The sequence below is a fragment of the Schistocerca cancellata genome, chromosome 8 (genome assembly GCF_023864275.1).
Source record: "Schistocerca cancellata isolate TAMUIC-IGC-003103 chromosome 8, iqSchCanc2.1, whole genome shotgun sequence".
NCBI lineage: Eukaryota > Metazoa > Arthropoda > Insecta > Orthoptera > Acrididae > Schistocerca > Schistocerca cancellata.
In genome coordinates, this window is record NC_064633.1 from 439,882,916 (window position 1) to 439,897,768 (window position 14,853).

Below are 14,853 nucleotides of genomic sequence, written 5' to 3' on the forward strand. Positions count from 1 at the left end.
TTGCAAGGCACTGCTGGTAACCACTTTGTAATGGTCGCCTGGTCGTAGATATTGCTAATTGCTATAATCGCACTATTTCACTCCCATTTATGGAGCTTGTTAGCACTTGATGTTAGGTTGGCGCCATTAAAATGCATTGTGTTGTAGTAATCGCTGCTACTTGCTGGATCGCTGCTGTCTCTCGATGCTGATGCTGGCTCTACATCTGGTTGTCTAGGGTTAAAAACATGAGGTCCCGTGTTTTTTATGTGCTTTTGATGATAAAGAACGAGCGAAACCAACAAATATGTAAACTTCAAATATTTATTATTCTGGTGGCCATCTTAATTCCACTGTCCACCAAAGACCATGACTCAACACAAAGTAGTACTTCCGTTACATGTTCTTTGCATTGTTTATCCACCTCAAACAATAACACACAAACACACTTTACCAAAGTGACATTTCGACTGCTCTCCCGACCGTTCTTGCTGCTTGTATTTATAATATTGTCAAAGAACTACTAAAAAGAGATATAGTTTACAAGTCACATGTACATCTGTTATCATAATTTGTGCAGAAAAGTTATTAATTTGCATCGAGTGACATAATTTAACATGTTATTAAAATGACAGACAGATTTGTTGACTTGACAGAATAATTCTTTGTTACAAAAAGGCCGTTTTTTAGAAGTTTGTCAATTGACTTCTCTAATTTGCACAAATAAGTAAATAACATGAATTATTAAGAATTACATTGGTTTTCGTCTAAAATAGGATTGATTTCGTGAATACTGAGTGAAAACGCTCCTAGTGAACAAATAGGTTTCACTGGGTGATTTTTATTTAAGGAGATCCAAAATACCTAAGTTGGCCACTATTTTTCGTACTTCATATTAATTATTTAAGATGAACTTAGTGTTTTTACATTATGACATTTGCTGTATCAGTGATCAAGTGATATAAACTTTTGTGTGGGTCAGTTACTCAGTGTAATTTAATGGGTTGACTGTTTATGCAGACATGTTATGCAATCGTTGTTAACATACACAATAACTTTTCTATAATCATAAATACTCGTTAAACTGGTTGAATTTGGAAGGTATCGCATACTTCGGTACAGTAAAGCCTTTAATAAGTTCCGTTACAATACCGCCCTCGGGTAATATCATTTACAGAACGTTAATGATATTAGTCGACTAGGACAAATGTGTCAAATTGTTAAAATTTGGAATTTTTGTTTTGTTTTACTATCCATAATGTGTATGTATACAAGGACCGTTACAACGTTTCAAAATGACTTTTTCCTGCAAATATTTTAGTTGTGTTGTTTCAAATGCACTTTGTGTTATGTCATTCAGTATGACAGCATAATATAAAATATTTAGTAATATATGAAAGTAAAAAAAATGTTAATCTTTGCTCCCAGTGAGCCACATGGAAAATGATCAAAAACAGACACAAATATATCACATGCGATTTTAAGATATTTAAAAAATATATGTAAATTATTTCAAAGTCAGTTCTCATTGAGTCAGATTAATCAAGATAATAGAAGGAGCATAAATATATTACATAGATGGACAGGTCATATGTCCATAGGAAAATATTGCAACTGTCTGCTCTTTTTGAGCCACATAAAGGAAATGAAAACAAAGAACAGGGTTATAAGTATGGACATGATATATAAACACTAACACTAGAGAAGTCACATGTATGAGTATAATATGCATTTGCAAAAAAAAGAAGAGTTTTTTAAATATTGTCTCCCATTGAGACACAGTCAAGCTAGTACAAGAACATATGAATACCAAAATTGGACACTTAAATTGGTCACAACATAACACAAACATCAAACTTGGTGAACATCTGATTAGCTGTAGAAAATTGTACACAAATCTTATGCCTAAGAACACAATAGTCACAAAATGATGGGTCTTGCACAACAATTTTTACTTTGCCTTTTATTTGGTGCAAGTATGTCCCATATTCAACAATACAAAAAGAAAGTAATAAATGTTTGTCACCTCTTTGGGTGCATGGTTAAACTTGCCCATTGCAAGTAAAGAAGATGTCTCAAAATTTAATATTCAATAGTGACAATAAAAATTTAAAAACATTCTCTCAGAGATCTGGAACTTTTCCCGGGTCTGTAGGATGAGTGGTAGTTGCTATTTGACACATCCAGTAAAAACTTTGCTGATAACATGCCTTATGGAAAATGGGTAAGTAACTGTATTCAAACAGAGAAATGTGCTTAATCATGTTTATATGGTTTCAATTCAGTGATGTTTCTTAATCCAAATAACCTTCTTGATCTGGGAAAGATAAGTCTATACGCATTAGGATGTGGGCTTTCTTTTATTTCAAATGGACCAATGTAAATATCAAAAAACTTTTTAAGTTCAGCTGACAATAATTTTGATTTCTCTTGTGTCTTGACGAGTAAAAGGTCCCCTGGTTTGAACTGTGTACCTTTTCCTTTGGCTGCATGTCGCCTTTTTCTCAATTCCTCTTGTTTTTTTCATGGTTTCCCGTACACAGTCTTCTCTTTCTTGGGGTGACATAATTTTGCAAGGTGGATGCTCTACGTTTTCAGTGAAGAAACTAGCGGGGTATTGGTTGTACATTATTTCGTGTGGGGAAAATCCAGTGGAAGAGTGCTGTAAGCTGTTCATTATTTCTTCAAAACTATTTATGTACTCTAACCAATGAGTGTGGTTCTGGCTACAGTAGGTTCTGCACAGTCTTCCAATCTCTCTCATGTATCTCTCAGCCGGGTTGCTTGATGGGTGGTAAGCAGATATTAAAATGTGTTTAATTCCCGTGTCTTCAATAAAAGTTTTCCAGTATTTGGAGGTGAACTGAGACCCATTGTCTGAAAGTATTGCCTTAGGTTTTCCCACAGTGTTGAAATAATTACTTGTAATTTTTGAAACTGTCTGTTTGCTGGTAGCTTTCCTTAAGGGATAAAGCTTTATAAATTTGGAGAAGATGTCTACCATGACATAAATATAACTGTAACCCCCCCTTGCCTTCGGTAACGGTCCATAAATGTCAGTTGCAACGAGATCGAGTTTATTTGTGGGTAATATGTTCTGCATTATTCCCCTGGTGGTTTGGTTAGTCACTTTTACCCTCTGACATCTGTCACATGTTGATAACTTTTTCTTTACTCTTCTGCTAATGTTGTAAAAATAAATGTTCTCCTGTATTTTCTGAATACACTTAGTGGTGCCACAGTGGCCAAAGCTTTCATGTACATAAGTAATGAGCGTATCTATTTGTTGCTCAGGCCAACACAGTTTCCAATAGTCTAAATCCGGTTTAGGTCTTCTGAATAGTATCCCCTTGTGTACTTTATAATATGCTTCTACCTTTTCTCCCCCAGTTTTTCCTATGTAACTTTTGACTAGTTTCCAGTTGTCATTGTGGTTCTGAAACCTCCTAATGTCGTTACAGATTTTTTGTATTTCCTTTTCCTCTTTAATGCCCTTTAGATACATAATTTTGAAAATTCTCTCATCCTCCCCACTACTTCCCTCCAAATCACTTCCCAAAGGTTGTCTTGATAAAGCGTCTGCTACCACATTTAGTTTTCCCTGAATGTACCTCACTTCATAATCAAACTGCTGGAGAAACATGGCCCATCTGGTGAGTCTGTTATGGTATAACCTGCACTCTTGGAGATAGCTTAATGCTTTGTGGTCTGTCTGTACTATTACTTTATGTCCCAAGACGTAATTTCTAAATTTTGTAAAACCCCAATGTATAGCTAGTAATTCCTTTTCTGTCACTGTGTAGTGTTTTTCATGTTTTTGAAGAATTCTGCTGGCAAATGCGATTGTTCGGAGTTCCATTTTTCCATTTACTTCCTTTTCTTGAAATAAATGTACTCCTAACCCTGCATCGCTGCTGTCAGTAGCTAGCCAGAAAGGACTTGACATGTCTGGACTATGTAGAAGTTGGCTGTTACATAGTTGCGTTTTGATTTTGTTAAAAGCATCTTCACATTCTGGTGTCCAATCCCACACTACATTTTTCTCAAGTAAGTTGTACAAACAAACTGCATTTAATGCTTGATTACTGATGAATTTTCTGTACAATCCTGTGAAGCCGAAAAATGATTTGAGTTGTTTCTTGTTTCTAGGTGTTGGAAAATTTTCTATGGCTTTTATTTTGTCTTTGTCTAGCAAAATCCCTTGTTCTGTGATGATGTGTCCCAAAAATTTTAACTCCTCTAGCCCAAATTTACATTTTTCTAATTTTAATGTCATTCCTCCCTTTCTGAGTTTCATAAATACCACCCTTAATAGTTCAAGGTGTTCTTCCCAAGTTTTCCCAGTGATTAAAATGTCATCTACATAAATGGTTAATTTTGAACTAGTTTCATGACCAAGTACAAAATCTAATGCTCTGATGAATTCCGCAACTGATACATTGAGACCAAATGGTACGACTGTATACTGATAGCATTTACCATTATATAAAAAGGCTGTATATTTTCTCGAATCAGGACTAAGTTCAACTTGATGAAAACCAGCGGTGAGATCTAGGCTTGTCATATGTTTGACACACTCAAATTTACCTAACAGCTCATCTATACTTTCTGGGTGGTCGTTTTCTCTGATGAGATACTTGTTCAGATGTCTGGAGTCTAATACAATCCTAACGCTATTGTCTCCCTTTTTTACAATGACCAACGGATTGTTATAGCCACTGCGACTTCTTTCTATAACTTCCCAATTTTCCATTTTTTGTATTTCTTTTTCCACAGCATCTCTTTTTGCAAATGGTATTCCATATGGTTTTATAAAGAAAGGCTCGTGAGGTTTTAACTGTAATTTACATTGATAATATTTCACTCTACCAGGTCTATCATCAAACACATCCTGGAATTCCCATAATAACTCTTTTAATTTTTCCTTTTGTGTACTATTTAGGCTTTCAGCTTCCCCCAGTTTTTTCTCTACTAACTTCTCAAACTCTTGACCCTCTGCATCTTCCTCTAAGTTCTCATCCAGGTAATAAACATCCTCATTTTCATGATACACTGATTGAATGTGGCTACAGCTGTCACCACAGTTTAAAATTAACAAATTCACTACACAGCTTTGTTGCATAACAGGTTCTATAATACACATTTGTTTTGCTGTAAAATTAAACCCAGCATTCACTTTTAATATCCAATCCATACCTAAAATGAAATTTTCATTCAGGTCATCTACTACTAAGCATCCATGTTCAAAATTTAGGTTATCAATTTTAAAAGTAAGTAACACTTGTTTCTTAACTACCTTGCTGGCTCTGCCTGTACCTCCTTTCACTTTTAATTCAACAACTGGCATCTCAGGAAAATGTTGAGAATTTCTGAGCTTATCTCTAAGTCTAGAAGTGATGGCAGAAACAGGACTTCCTGTGTCTACTAACACTCTTCCTTCCCACTTGTCAATGTTTACTTTAACATATGGACAACCTAACTCAACATCTTTGTCTATTTCTGTATTTTCAAACAATAGATCATTTTCAATTTCTTTAGTTCCTAAGTCTAATGTCTCTTTCCTACACTTAGACACATCCCTCTCTGTTTGCAAAGCATTGACATTTAAACATAAACCTTTGTTTTCATCTGTTCCTTTTAACACTGTGTTGTCATTTAACAACCTACTGTTTTCACCCCATTTTTTATAAAGTCCACTACGGATTCTTGTCCACCATGTAGGATACAAGGTTGCACTTACCTTTGCTAATTCTTTCCAAAAGGCATCTTTGTTTATACAGTTTTCATAGTTGTTCCACAAAACTTCTAAAAACTTTTCCCCTTTTTCTTGAAAACACACATTTACATTCCATCCCTTTATATTTTCTTTAATATTATTATTACCATTCTCATAGATTAGTGTTTGATAATTCCCAATCGGCAATAGCTTGTCCTCAGATACACATTCCCTAGTCTGCATTTCACTTAAATTAACCTCATTATTACCCATGTTTGTCACATCACTTACCTTTCCCACATAATCACTTTTCAATTCTACAAATACTTTTATTTCTTCCTCCACACTCTCATCAACAACATCACATGATTTAGGATCATTATTTAAATGTTCCTCTATTACTTCTTCCTCCTCCTCCACAACAACCCCATCTTCAGTTTCCCCCCTATGTATCTGAATCTCAGCAATTGAGTCTTTGGCTCCATTAAACACTTCGTCATCCCCCTTCTTATCAAATAAACCCCCCAAAATAGATCCTATTTGTGGTGTGTCTGACTTGTTATTAACACCAGTATCTTTTTCAGCCCAACTATGGAACTCTGCAATACCTTCAACTTCTGCACTTTCACTAACTACCTGTACTTGAACACTGTTTTTATTAACTGTATCACTTTTACTCATAGTATCCCAAAACCTTTTATTAAATTCTAATTTATTCATTCTAACAACATCAGTGTTTTCATGGTACTTACTCTTTACATTCTATCCTCTCCTTTTCCAGTTTCGGTTATGTGTTGTCCTGTCATAATATTGTCTAGCCCCAAAACTACGGACATCTAGTGGGACTGTCCACCGTTTCCCAGCTGGTTCCCTCGGTCTGTCCGTTTGTAGTTGTCGTTTTGTTCACTAGTTTCAACAAATCCCCTTCTATCTTGTTCTCTTCCCCAATACCTATTTCTATCATTCCTGTTATCTCTCCTCCATCCTCCTTCCTGTGTATTGTTTCTGAAATCATGTTCATATCTCCTATCTCCCCTATTTGGAGCATTATTTCCAGAATTTTCATAGTCTCTCCTCCCATAATAATCTCTATTTACATTCCTGTTCCACCCCCCATACTGGTTGTTGCCAGAGCCAAAACTTCGGTTATTTTCTCTTTCCAAGCCCCTATCTAATCTATCTACAAATTTCAGGAACTCTTCCATTGAATTGTCTGGTCCATGGACCAATTCCCACTGCAGTCTCTCTGGTAACCTCCTTTTTAAAACATCAATTTGTGTCATAATATCAAAAGAGTTATTCAAGTGAGCAAGTTTTTTCAATTGATCTCTGCAAAATTTTTGCATTCCCCCTACTTTCCCTCTATACACTGGTCCATTTAGAAATTCTGACTTTAATCTGGCTTGTATGGATTGTGACCAAAATTTGCAAATAAACTTAGCTTCAAACTCTTCAAAAGTATTCCAAGAATCATTATTCTCATTTGCCCAGGATAGGGACTCCCCTTCGAGAAACCGTTTTACTAACTTAATTTTTATGTTATCTGACATTCCTACAACAAACATATCCTTACATTGGTGAATAAAGTCAATAGGGTGCAGATTTTCACCAGGAAAGCATTTCACTTGGATGTGCCCATACATTGTATTTTGATTGTAAATCGTTTGTTTGGACATCAATGCGTCCTCCAATTGTGTATATTTAGTGTGTATATTTTCTACTTTTGTATCTACATTAGTGGTATACAGGTTGTATTCTTTTTTAAGGTTTTCTGTTGTTTTGTCTATTCTCTGATCTAATCTTTTAGCTTCAGTATCTACTCTGTTGTAGATGACAGCAATGCTGTCTGTGTTAGCTTGTATGTTTTCATTTAAACTTTCAACTTTAACTTAAAATTCTTTTCTGAAGTGTATCAACTGTTCTCTAGTGTCCTTACTGAGGGTAGTTTTAATTTCCTCACACTTCTCATTGAGATGAGTACTTAATAGATCAAAATCCAAACTTAACTTATCCAGTCTATCTGTGAGTTTCAAACTTACTTGTTCACTTGATTGTTTCAAATCCAAACGTACTTGTTCGCTTGATTGTTTAAGTTGCGAGCTTATTTGAGTTGCAAACCCTGCTAGCCACTCTGTTAAGTTTAATTGTTCACCATCCCCTGGTTCAATTTTTACATTTCCTACGATCTCATCACTCTCAGGTAGAGACATGTTAACTATTAATTATTTTAAATGACAACAACAAAATACCTTGCTTTATGTAGCTATGCTAAGATGTCGTGGTCGGTGTTCCTGTTGGCTTTCTTCACTTCTATTCGGTTTTATCGAAGCTGAAGTCTTGATTGATGAATTCCATTGACATAATCCAGACGTTAATCTTCCGAGCGGTGTGATGATAGTTTTTCGTAGTCGCACTAACACACTATTTATTTATTTAATTTTGACATATTTGCACTGTTGCCACACTGCACAAACAAACTTTTTTGGAGTGCTAGGCACATACGAAATTTATCTCTGCACTATTATCATCGATGCACTTAAAGATCCCGGCTGAGTCCCCACTTTTGTAATGGTCGCCTGGTCGTAGATATTGCTAATTGCTATAATCGCACTATTTCACTCCCATTTACGGAGCTTGTTAGCACTTGATGTTAGGTTGGCGCCATTAAAATGCATTGTGTTGTAGTAATCGCTGCTACTTGCTGGATCGCTGCTGTCTCTCGATGCTGATGCTGGCTCTACATCTGGTTGTCTAGGGTTAAAAACATGAGGTCCCGTGTTTTTTATGTGCTTTTGATGATAAAGAACGAGCGAAACCAACAAATATGTAAACTTCAAATATTTATTATTCTGGTGGCCATCTTAATTCCACTGTCCACCAAAGACCATGACTCAACACAAAGTAGTACTTCCGTTACATGTTCTTTGCATTGTTTATCCACCTCAAACAATAACACACAAACACACTTTACCAAAGTGACATTTCGACTGCTCTCCCGACCGTTCTTGCTGCTTGTATTTATAACATTGTCAAAGAACTACTAAAAAGAGATATAGTTTACAAGTCACATGTACATCTGTTATCATAATTTGTGCAAGAAAGTTATTAATTTGCATCGAGTGACATAATTTAACATGTTATTAAAATGACAGACAGATTTGTTGACTTGACAGAATAATTCTTTGTTACAAAAAGGCCGTTTTTTAGAAGTTTGTCAATTGACTTCTCTAATTTGCACAAATAAGTAAATAACATGAATTATTAAGAATTACATTGGTTTTCGTCTAAAATAGGATTGATTTCGTGAATACTGAGTGAAAACGCTCCTAGTGAACAAATAGGTTTCACTGGGTGATTTTTATTTAAGGAGATCCAAAATACCTAAGTTGGCCACTATTTTTCGTACTTCATATTAATTATTTAAGATGAACTTAGTGTTTTTACATTATGACATTTGCTGTATCAGTGATCAAGTGATATAAACTTTTGTGTGGGTCAGTTACTCAGTATAATTTAATGGGTTGACTGTTTATGCAGACATGTTATGCAATCGTTGTTAACATACACAATAACTTTTCTATAATCATAAATACTCGTTAAACTGGTTGAATTTGGAAGGTATCGCATACTTCGGTACAGTAAAGCCTTTAATATGTTCTGTTACAACTTGTTGGGGCCGCTCGTCTGACGCAGCTCCTGGCTCCTCATGACTGCTGTCCTTCCTGCACACACAGATATGTGTGGTGCAGTAAAAAGGTTCTCTCACACTCATCTTTAAAATATCGAGTGTTCCAGACGGTGGAGGGCCAAGTGTTTCTAGAATTTACCCCGAAATTCTCGAAGCACTACAGATGTTCTTGAGTTCACACCACATATAACTCTTATTGCATGTTTTTGTGCCTGGAAAACGTTAGCTTGGCTTGATGAATTACCCCCAAAAAAGAATCCCATATGTCATTATGGAATGAAAGTAAGCAGTTCTGTGGTGTGCTCCTCCCAGTTGAATTTATTATCAAGCTGTTATCCCAAGAATTTAACACTGCCCACTCCTTCTATCTGTTTGTCATCATATGTTAGGCATATGCTTGTAGGACACTTCTGGACTACATGTGGTGTGTTTTTTCAAAGTTTACTGCAAAGAATTGGCTAGGAACCAGTGATTAATGTCCACAAATATTTTGATAGCCGATCTTTCTGCGATTATACTTGATTTTCTATTTATTGCAATGTTTGTATCATTGGCAAACAAAACAAACTTGGCATCTGGTAATGTTACTGATCAAACGTCCTTGATACGCACAAGAACAGGTAAGGGCCCTATATGGAACCTTGTGGGACCCCACATGTAATTAGTTCACTGTTGGATGATGCCTGATAGCTTAATACATGTTTCTTTCCTAATAACACCCTTTGTTTCTTGCCAGAGATACAAGATTTGAACCATTTTGCAGCATTTCCTGTTACACCATAATACTCTAATTTACTTCAAAGGATATTGTGATTTACACAGTCAAATGCCTTAGACAGATCACAAAATATACCAGTTGCCTGCAGTTTTTTGTCTAATGAATTAAGTACATTTTCACTGTAAGAGTAGACAGCCTTTTCAATATCAAAACCCTTTAGAAATCCGAACTGCGACTTTAACAGCATGTTATTTGTGATAAGATGGTATAAAGCCGATTGCACACAACGTTTTCTAAAATTTTTGAGAATGCTGGCAAAAGTGAAATTGGACAGAAATTTGATGCTATTTATTTACCTCCCTTCTTAAACAGTGGCTTAACTTCAGCATGTGTCAACCATTCAGAAAATATTCCACTGATAAACAACTGGTTACACAGATAGCTTAATATGTTACTTAACTCAGAATCACATTCTTTAATTAACTTTGTTGATATTTCATCATACCCACCAGCTTTTTATTTTAAAGATTTTATGATGGACTTTACTGCTGCTGTGGTAGTGAGGGTCAAATTCATATTATGGAATTTACTTGAAATGTCTGGTCTGAGGTATTCCACAGCAGCATCTACAGAACCTGACAACACCATCTTTTCAGTAACAGTTATAAAAAGTTAAAAAAGATAAAAAGGTCTGCAACACTATACACATCTGTCATCAATGTATCATTTACTCTTAATGCTATTTGTCCCTCTTCATGTCTGGTTCTACTGGTCTCCTCCTTCACTATATCCCATATTGTCTTTATTTTCTTATCTGATATGACTATCTTTTCCTTGTAATATATTTGCATTGATGGCCATATTACAGTCTTTAATATTTTGCTGTATTTCTTGTAATGTGCTATAGCATCAACATCAGAATTGTTTCAGATTGACAGATAGATTCCTTTTGGTTTTACAATATACCTCTATTCCTTGAGTAATCCATGGCTTCTTTGTAGACATTGCTCTAACCTTGGTTAGTTTTGGGGGAAAACGGTGTTCAAATAAGGTAATCAATTTATTAGCTAAAGAGTTATATTTTTCATTCATGCCATGAGCACTGTAAACATCACTCCAGTGAATGTCTCTGAAGAGTGTCCTAAAATAATCAACTTTTCACTTATTGATTACACTCTTGAGCCCAGATTTAACTTCCATGCAAATGGACTCGCCCATCCCATGTCACCGGCGTGCGCACAATCGAGGGAAACACAGTCACTTGAGAGAGAGCAGTCTAACGTAACGGTGTCACTATGTTTTCCAAACAGGAACAATGGAGTTGGATCAATACTGAATGTACCAGAGGTCGTACAGCATGATGCTATCATCGAGGTCTTCAACAGGCGTGCAGGGAATTGGCATTGCCTTACAGAACAGCGGCACATTAGGTAAAAGCCTTCAACGAAGGTCAGTAAACTGTGGCAGACATGCATCAGGCAGGTCGTCCTAGTGTCTCTGAAGAAGAGGTGCATGCTGTTGCCGCGTTAGTGGACCTTGATCGACGCCATACGATTTGTGAGCTCGCCCGCGAAGCCGGATTAGCGTATACGACTGTGCTTTGCATCCTGAAGGAACGCCTGGGCACGCGAAAAATTGAATCACGATGGGTTCCGCATGACTTGACAGAAATGCAGAAACGGATGCCTTACGAACTGCTCAGACGCACTTGGAGCGCTGTGAGCGCCAAGGAGAGGCTTTCTTACGCCGTATCATAGCACTGGATGAGACATGGGCCACATCGTACGAGCCAAAACTGAAACGACAATCCAACGAATGGCGTCATTGTGTATCGCCTCGAAAGTTGAAAGTGCGTCAGAGCCCCAGTATGGTGAAACTTATGGTGATTCTCGTGTACGACTGTGATGGTATTATCCTAACGCATTACGTTCCTCCACAGCAGACTGTCAATGCACAGTATTACTGTTCGATTTTGGAGCATCACCTGCGGCCAGCTTTGCTAAAGAAGCGGCGGCACCTTCAGCGCAACCCACTCATCATTTTGCACGACAATGTGCAGGCGCATACAACGCAACCTGTGGCTACTCTGTTCGGTTGATGGGACTGGAAAGTATTGTACTGTCCACCATACTCCCTGGACTTAGTCCTTGTGACTTTGATTTGTTTCCGAAGATGAAGGAACCACTTCGTGGAATTCGCTTCAAAACTGTTCCAGAGATTCGACAGGCAGTAGACCGCCACATTCGCACCAGCAAGAGAACAGGCTCTGCTAACGGTATACTACGCCTTTCACATCGCTGGCAGCGGGTGCTACACAACGATGGAGACTACTTTGAAGAACAGTAACAGGTGTAAACTAGTAACTCTTTTGTATCGGTTGTGAATAAATAATTGCCACTATTTAAGTCCCAACCCTCATATTTAATATGCCATGGCAGGTGATCGAATACACTTCTACAAACGTATTTGCCTACTTTCTGTACTAATGTTTTTGTAGAGATTTTTTTTTTACCTGATCAAATTTTGTGTGAAGAGTTCTCTGCAGGATTTTACAGAAATGACACTAAATTCTTATAATACAAATCCGTATTCACAGAATACTATCCCTACAGGTTGAGTTTTCCCAAAAATGGTTCCATGACTCATTAGTGAAGGCAGTATACAGAATAAACTAGTTAGTGTATTCATTTTTAGAATACCTTTAGCATTAATTGTGCGAACTGCAAACACAGCTGACACAAGGCGCTTCCTAATTACTAGATAGATTCTTTGTTCTGTTATATTTTTCAATATCGGCAGGCGTGACTGTGGAAAATATCAGTTAGTTTACAACTGTAATATGCTTTACTGGTGAAAAACATGGAAACGTTCTGATAACATGCTGACTATTGTACATTCAGAAATTCTTCTATATAGTATAAGTTATCAGGAAAATACGACTTCGGTTTGTATTTGAAGCTTCTTAGACTCCTCACATTACTTGATCAAAAGTGAGCTACGTTTTTGAAATTGTTATGTAACGATGTTAATTTCATATGTCTGTGGTTAATATAATGATGGGATAATATTTATTGACACCTATGGAATCACAATTATTAGTAGTCCCAACAGTCGTTCTAAATACGAACAGTGTTACAGTCTGAAGACAAGATGAAAGCTTGTTAAAAAAAATGAAATCAATATTTGTACGATCTTCGGCAGTATCCTTAATTCATTCACTGTCGGTATGAAAGTTTTCCTTCGTTTTTCGGTCGCTTTTATCTGACTAGTTATTACAACCGTCATTTACGCAGTCGTCCGTGTTGCTACGTAAACCCAAAGCACAGCTATCCCTGCCCAATTCTTACTTTAAAAAATGACAAAAAACCTCTCGCATTTTTACAATGTTAGGGAAGATGATGAATCCGAAATGTTGGCTACAATGGATGGGCCCGCACGCTGTGAAAGTACATTCGTGACACTTTATTAGAGGGCAGGTAACAGATAATACTCGATACCTCTCTACGATGGTACTGTCGTCACCTACACTATCGATAACTTTATGTATTCGAGGTTTTGTTGGTAAACGATGCACGGTGTCAACATTGACGCGGTAATCATGCGCTGATGGGACACGTTGATTGTAGAGGTAGTCAGTGTAGCGTGCGAACAGCGGTCTCGAAACACTATTACAATGATAGGAGACAGATGCTAACCATTCGCTGATAAAGTAATTTCAAGAATATACCCAGACGAAATGTTTTGGTATATATTTTTATTAGTATCCAGTGTAAAACTTTTGCTTATCCCAACATAGTGAGTATTAAAAAATTAATAAAATTTTGGGAATAGTCCCTGAAGCATGACAGAATCTCATGATTTTCTCAACATTTATAAGCTAGGGTATAATATGATAAGGGCTGTAACTTGTGAGCAGTGTGGTAAACTGATTCCTTTTAATTTTTAGCCGTTCAACAGATTTTGAAGTTCATCGTAATTGGCTCGCCGTAACTCATAGCCTACCGATCAAGGAGTGGTACAATGACACAACTTCAGAGTGGACGCTTGATTACCCACCTTTCTTCGCCTGGTTTGAGTACATTCTGTCGCACATTGCACAATTCTTTGATCCTGAAATGCTAAAAGTTACGAACCTCAATTATGCATCCTATTCTACAGTTTTGTTCCAAAGACTGTCTGTAATTGTAGCAGACCTCATGCTAGCTTTTGGTACAAAAGAGTAAGTGTAATTGGTAGCTGAAAGTACTGTATAAGCTAATTGTTCAGTTATAGTTGCAGAGTGATCTTGTGTAGTGTTTGATTCCAATAAATGATGCCAGATAAGTGCAATTTTTGTGTAAGAATTTGCTTATAGTTACTTGGAAAGATAACCGAAACAGGCATATGTCATTGTGAAATTTCGAATATTTAAAGTCGAATGTGTGTGCTGTATAAAAAAAACACAATTGTCGTGCACATGCAAATGTTTATTATTTGTAGATACTCAATTATGAACTAGGGAAAACATTACAATTTCCTAGAAAGGGTAATATTTCAGTTTGTTGCCTTTATGATTATCATTCTAAACATGCAAATAACTCTTTTGACACAATCTGTTCTTTTGTTTCTTTGTAAATAATCTTTGTCCATTTTTGTACTATACTACTTTTGTTACATAAATAATTATATATAGCATAGAAAGAAATTGTTCCCAACAGCTCTCTTTGATCAGTAGTTTCATTTCCACATCTATATACACGCTCAGCAAACCAC

The 14,853-nt window shown here is 36.5% G+C and overlaps 1 protein-coding gene across 2 annotated transcripts in view; it reads left to right on the forward strand.

Annotated features, from left to right (window-relative positions):
• The first annotated feature begins 13,583 nt into the window (after positions 1–13,583).
• The window catches only part of LOC126095319 (probable dolichyl pyrophosphate Glc1Man9GlcNAc2 alpha-1,3-glucosyltransferase), a 122,909-nt gene continuing 121,639 nt past the window's right edge, over positions 13,584–14,853 (forward strand). For both annotated transcript variants that reach the window (XM_049910125.1, XM_049910124.1), the window contains exons 1-2: positions 13,584–13,896; positions 14,048–14,320. In XM_049910125.1, coding sequence (XP_049766082.1) covers positions 13,838–13,896; positions 14,048–14,320 — 332 coding nt within the window. In that variant the 5' untranslated portion in view covers positions 13,584–13,837. The remainder of the gene's footprint in view (positions 13,897–14,047; positions 14,321–14,853) is intronic.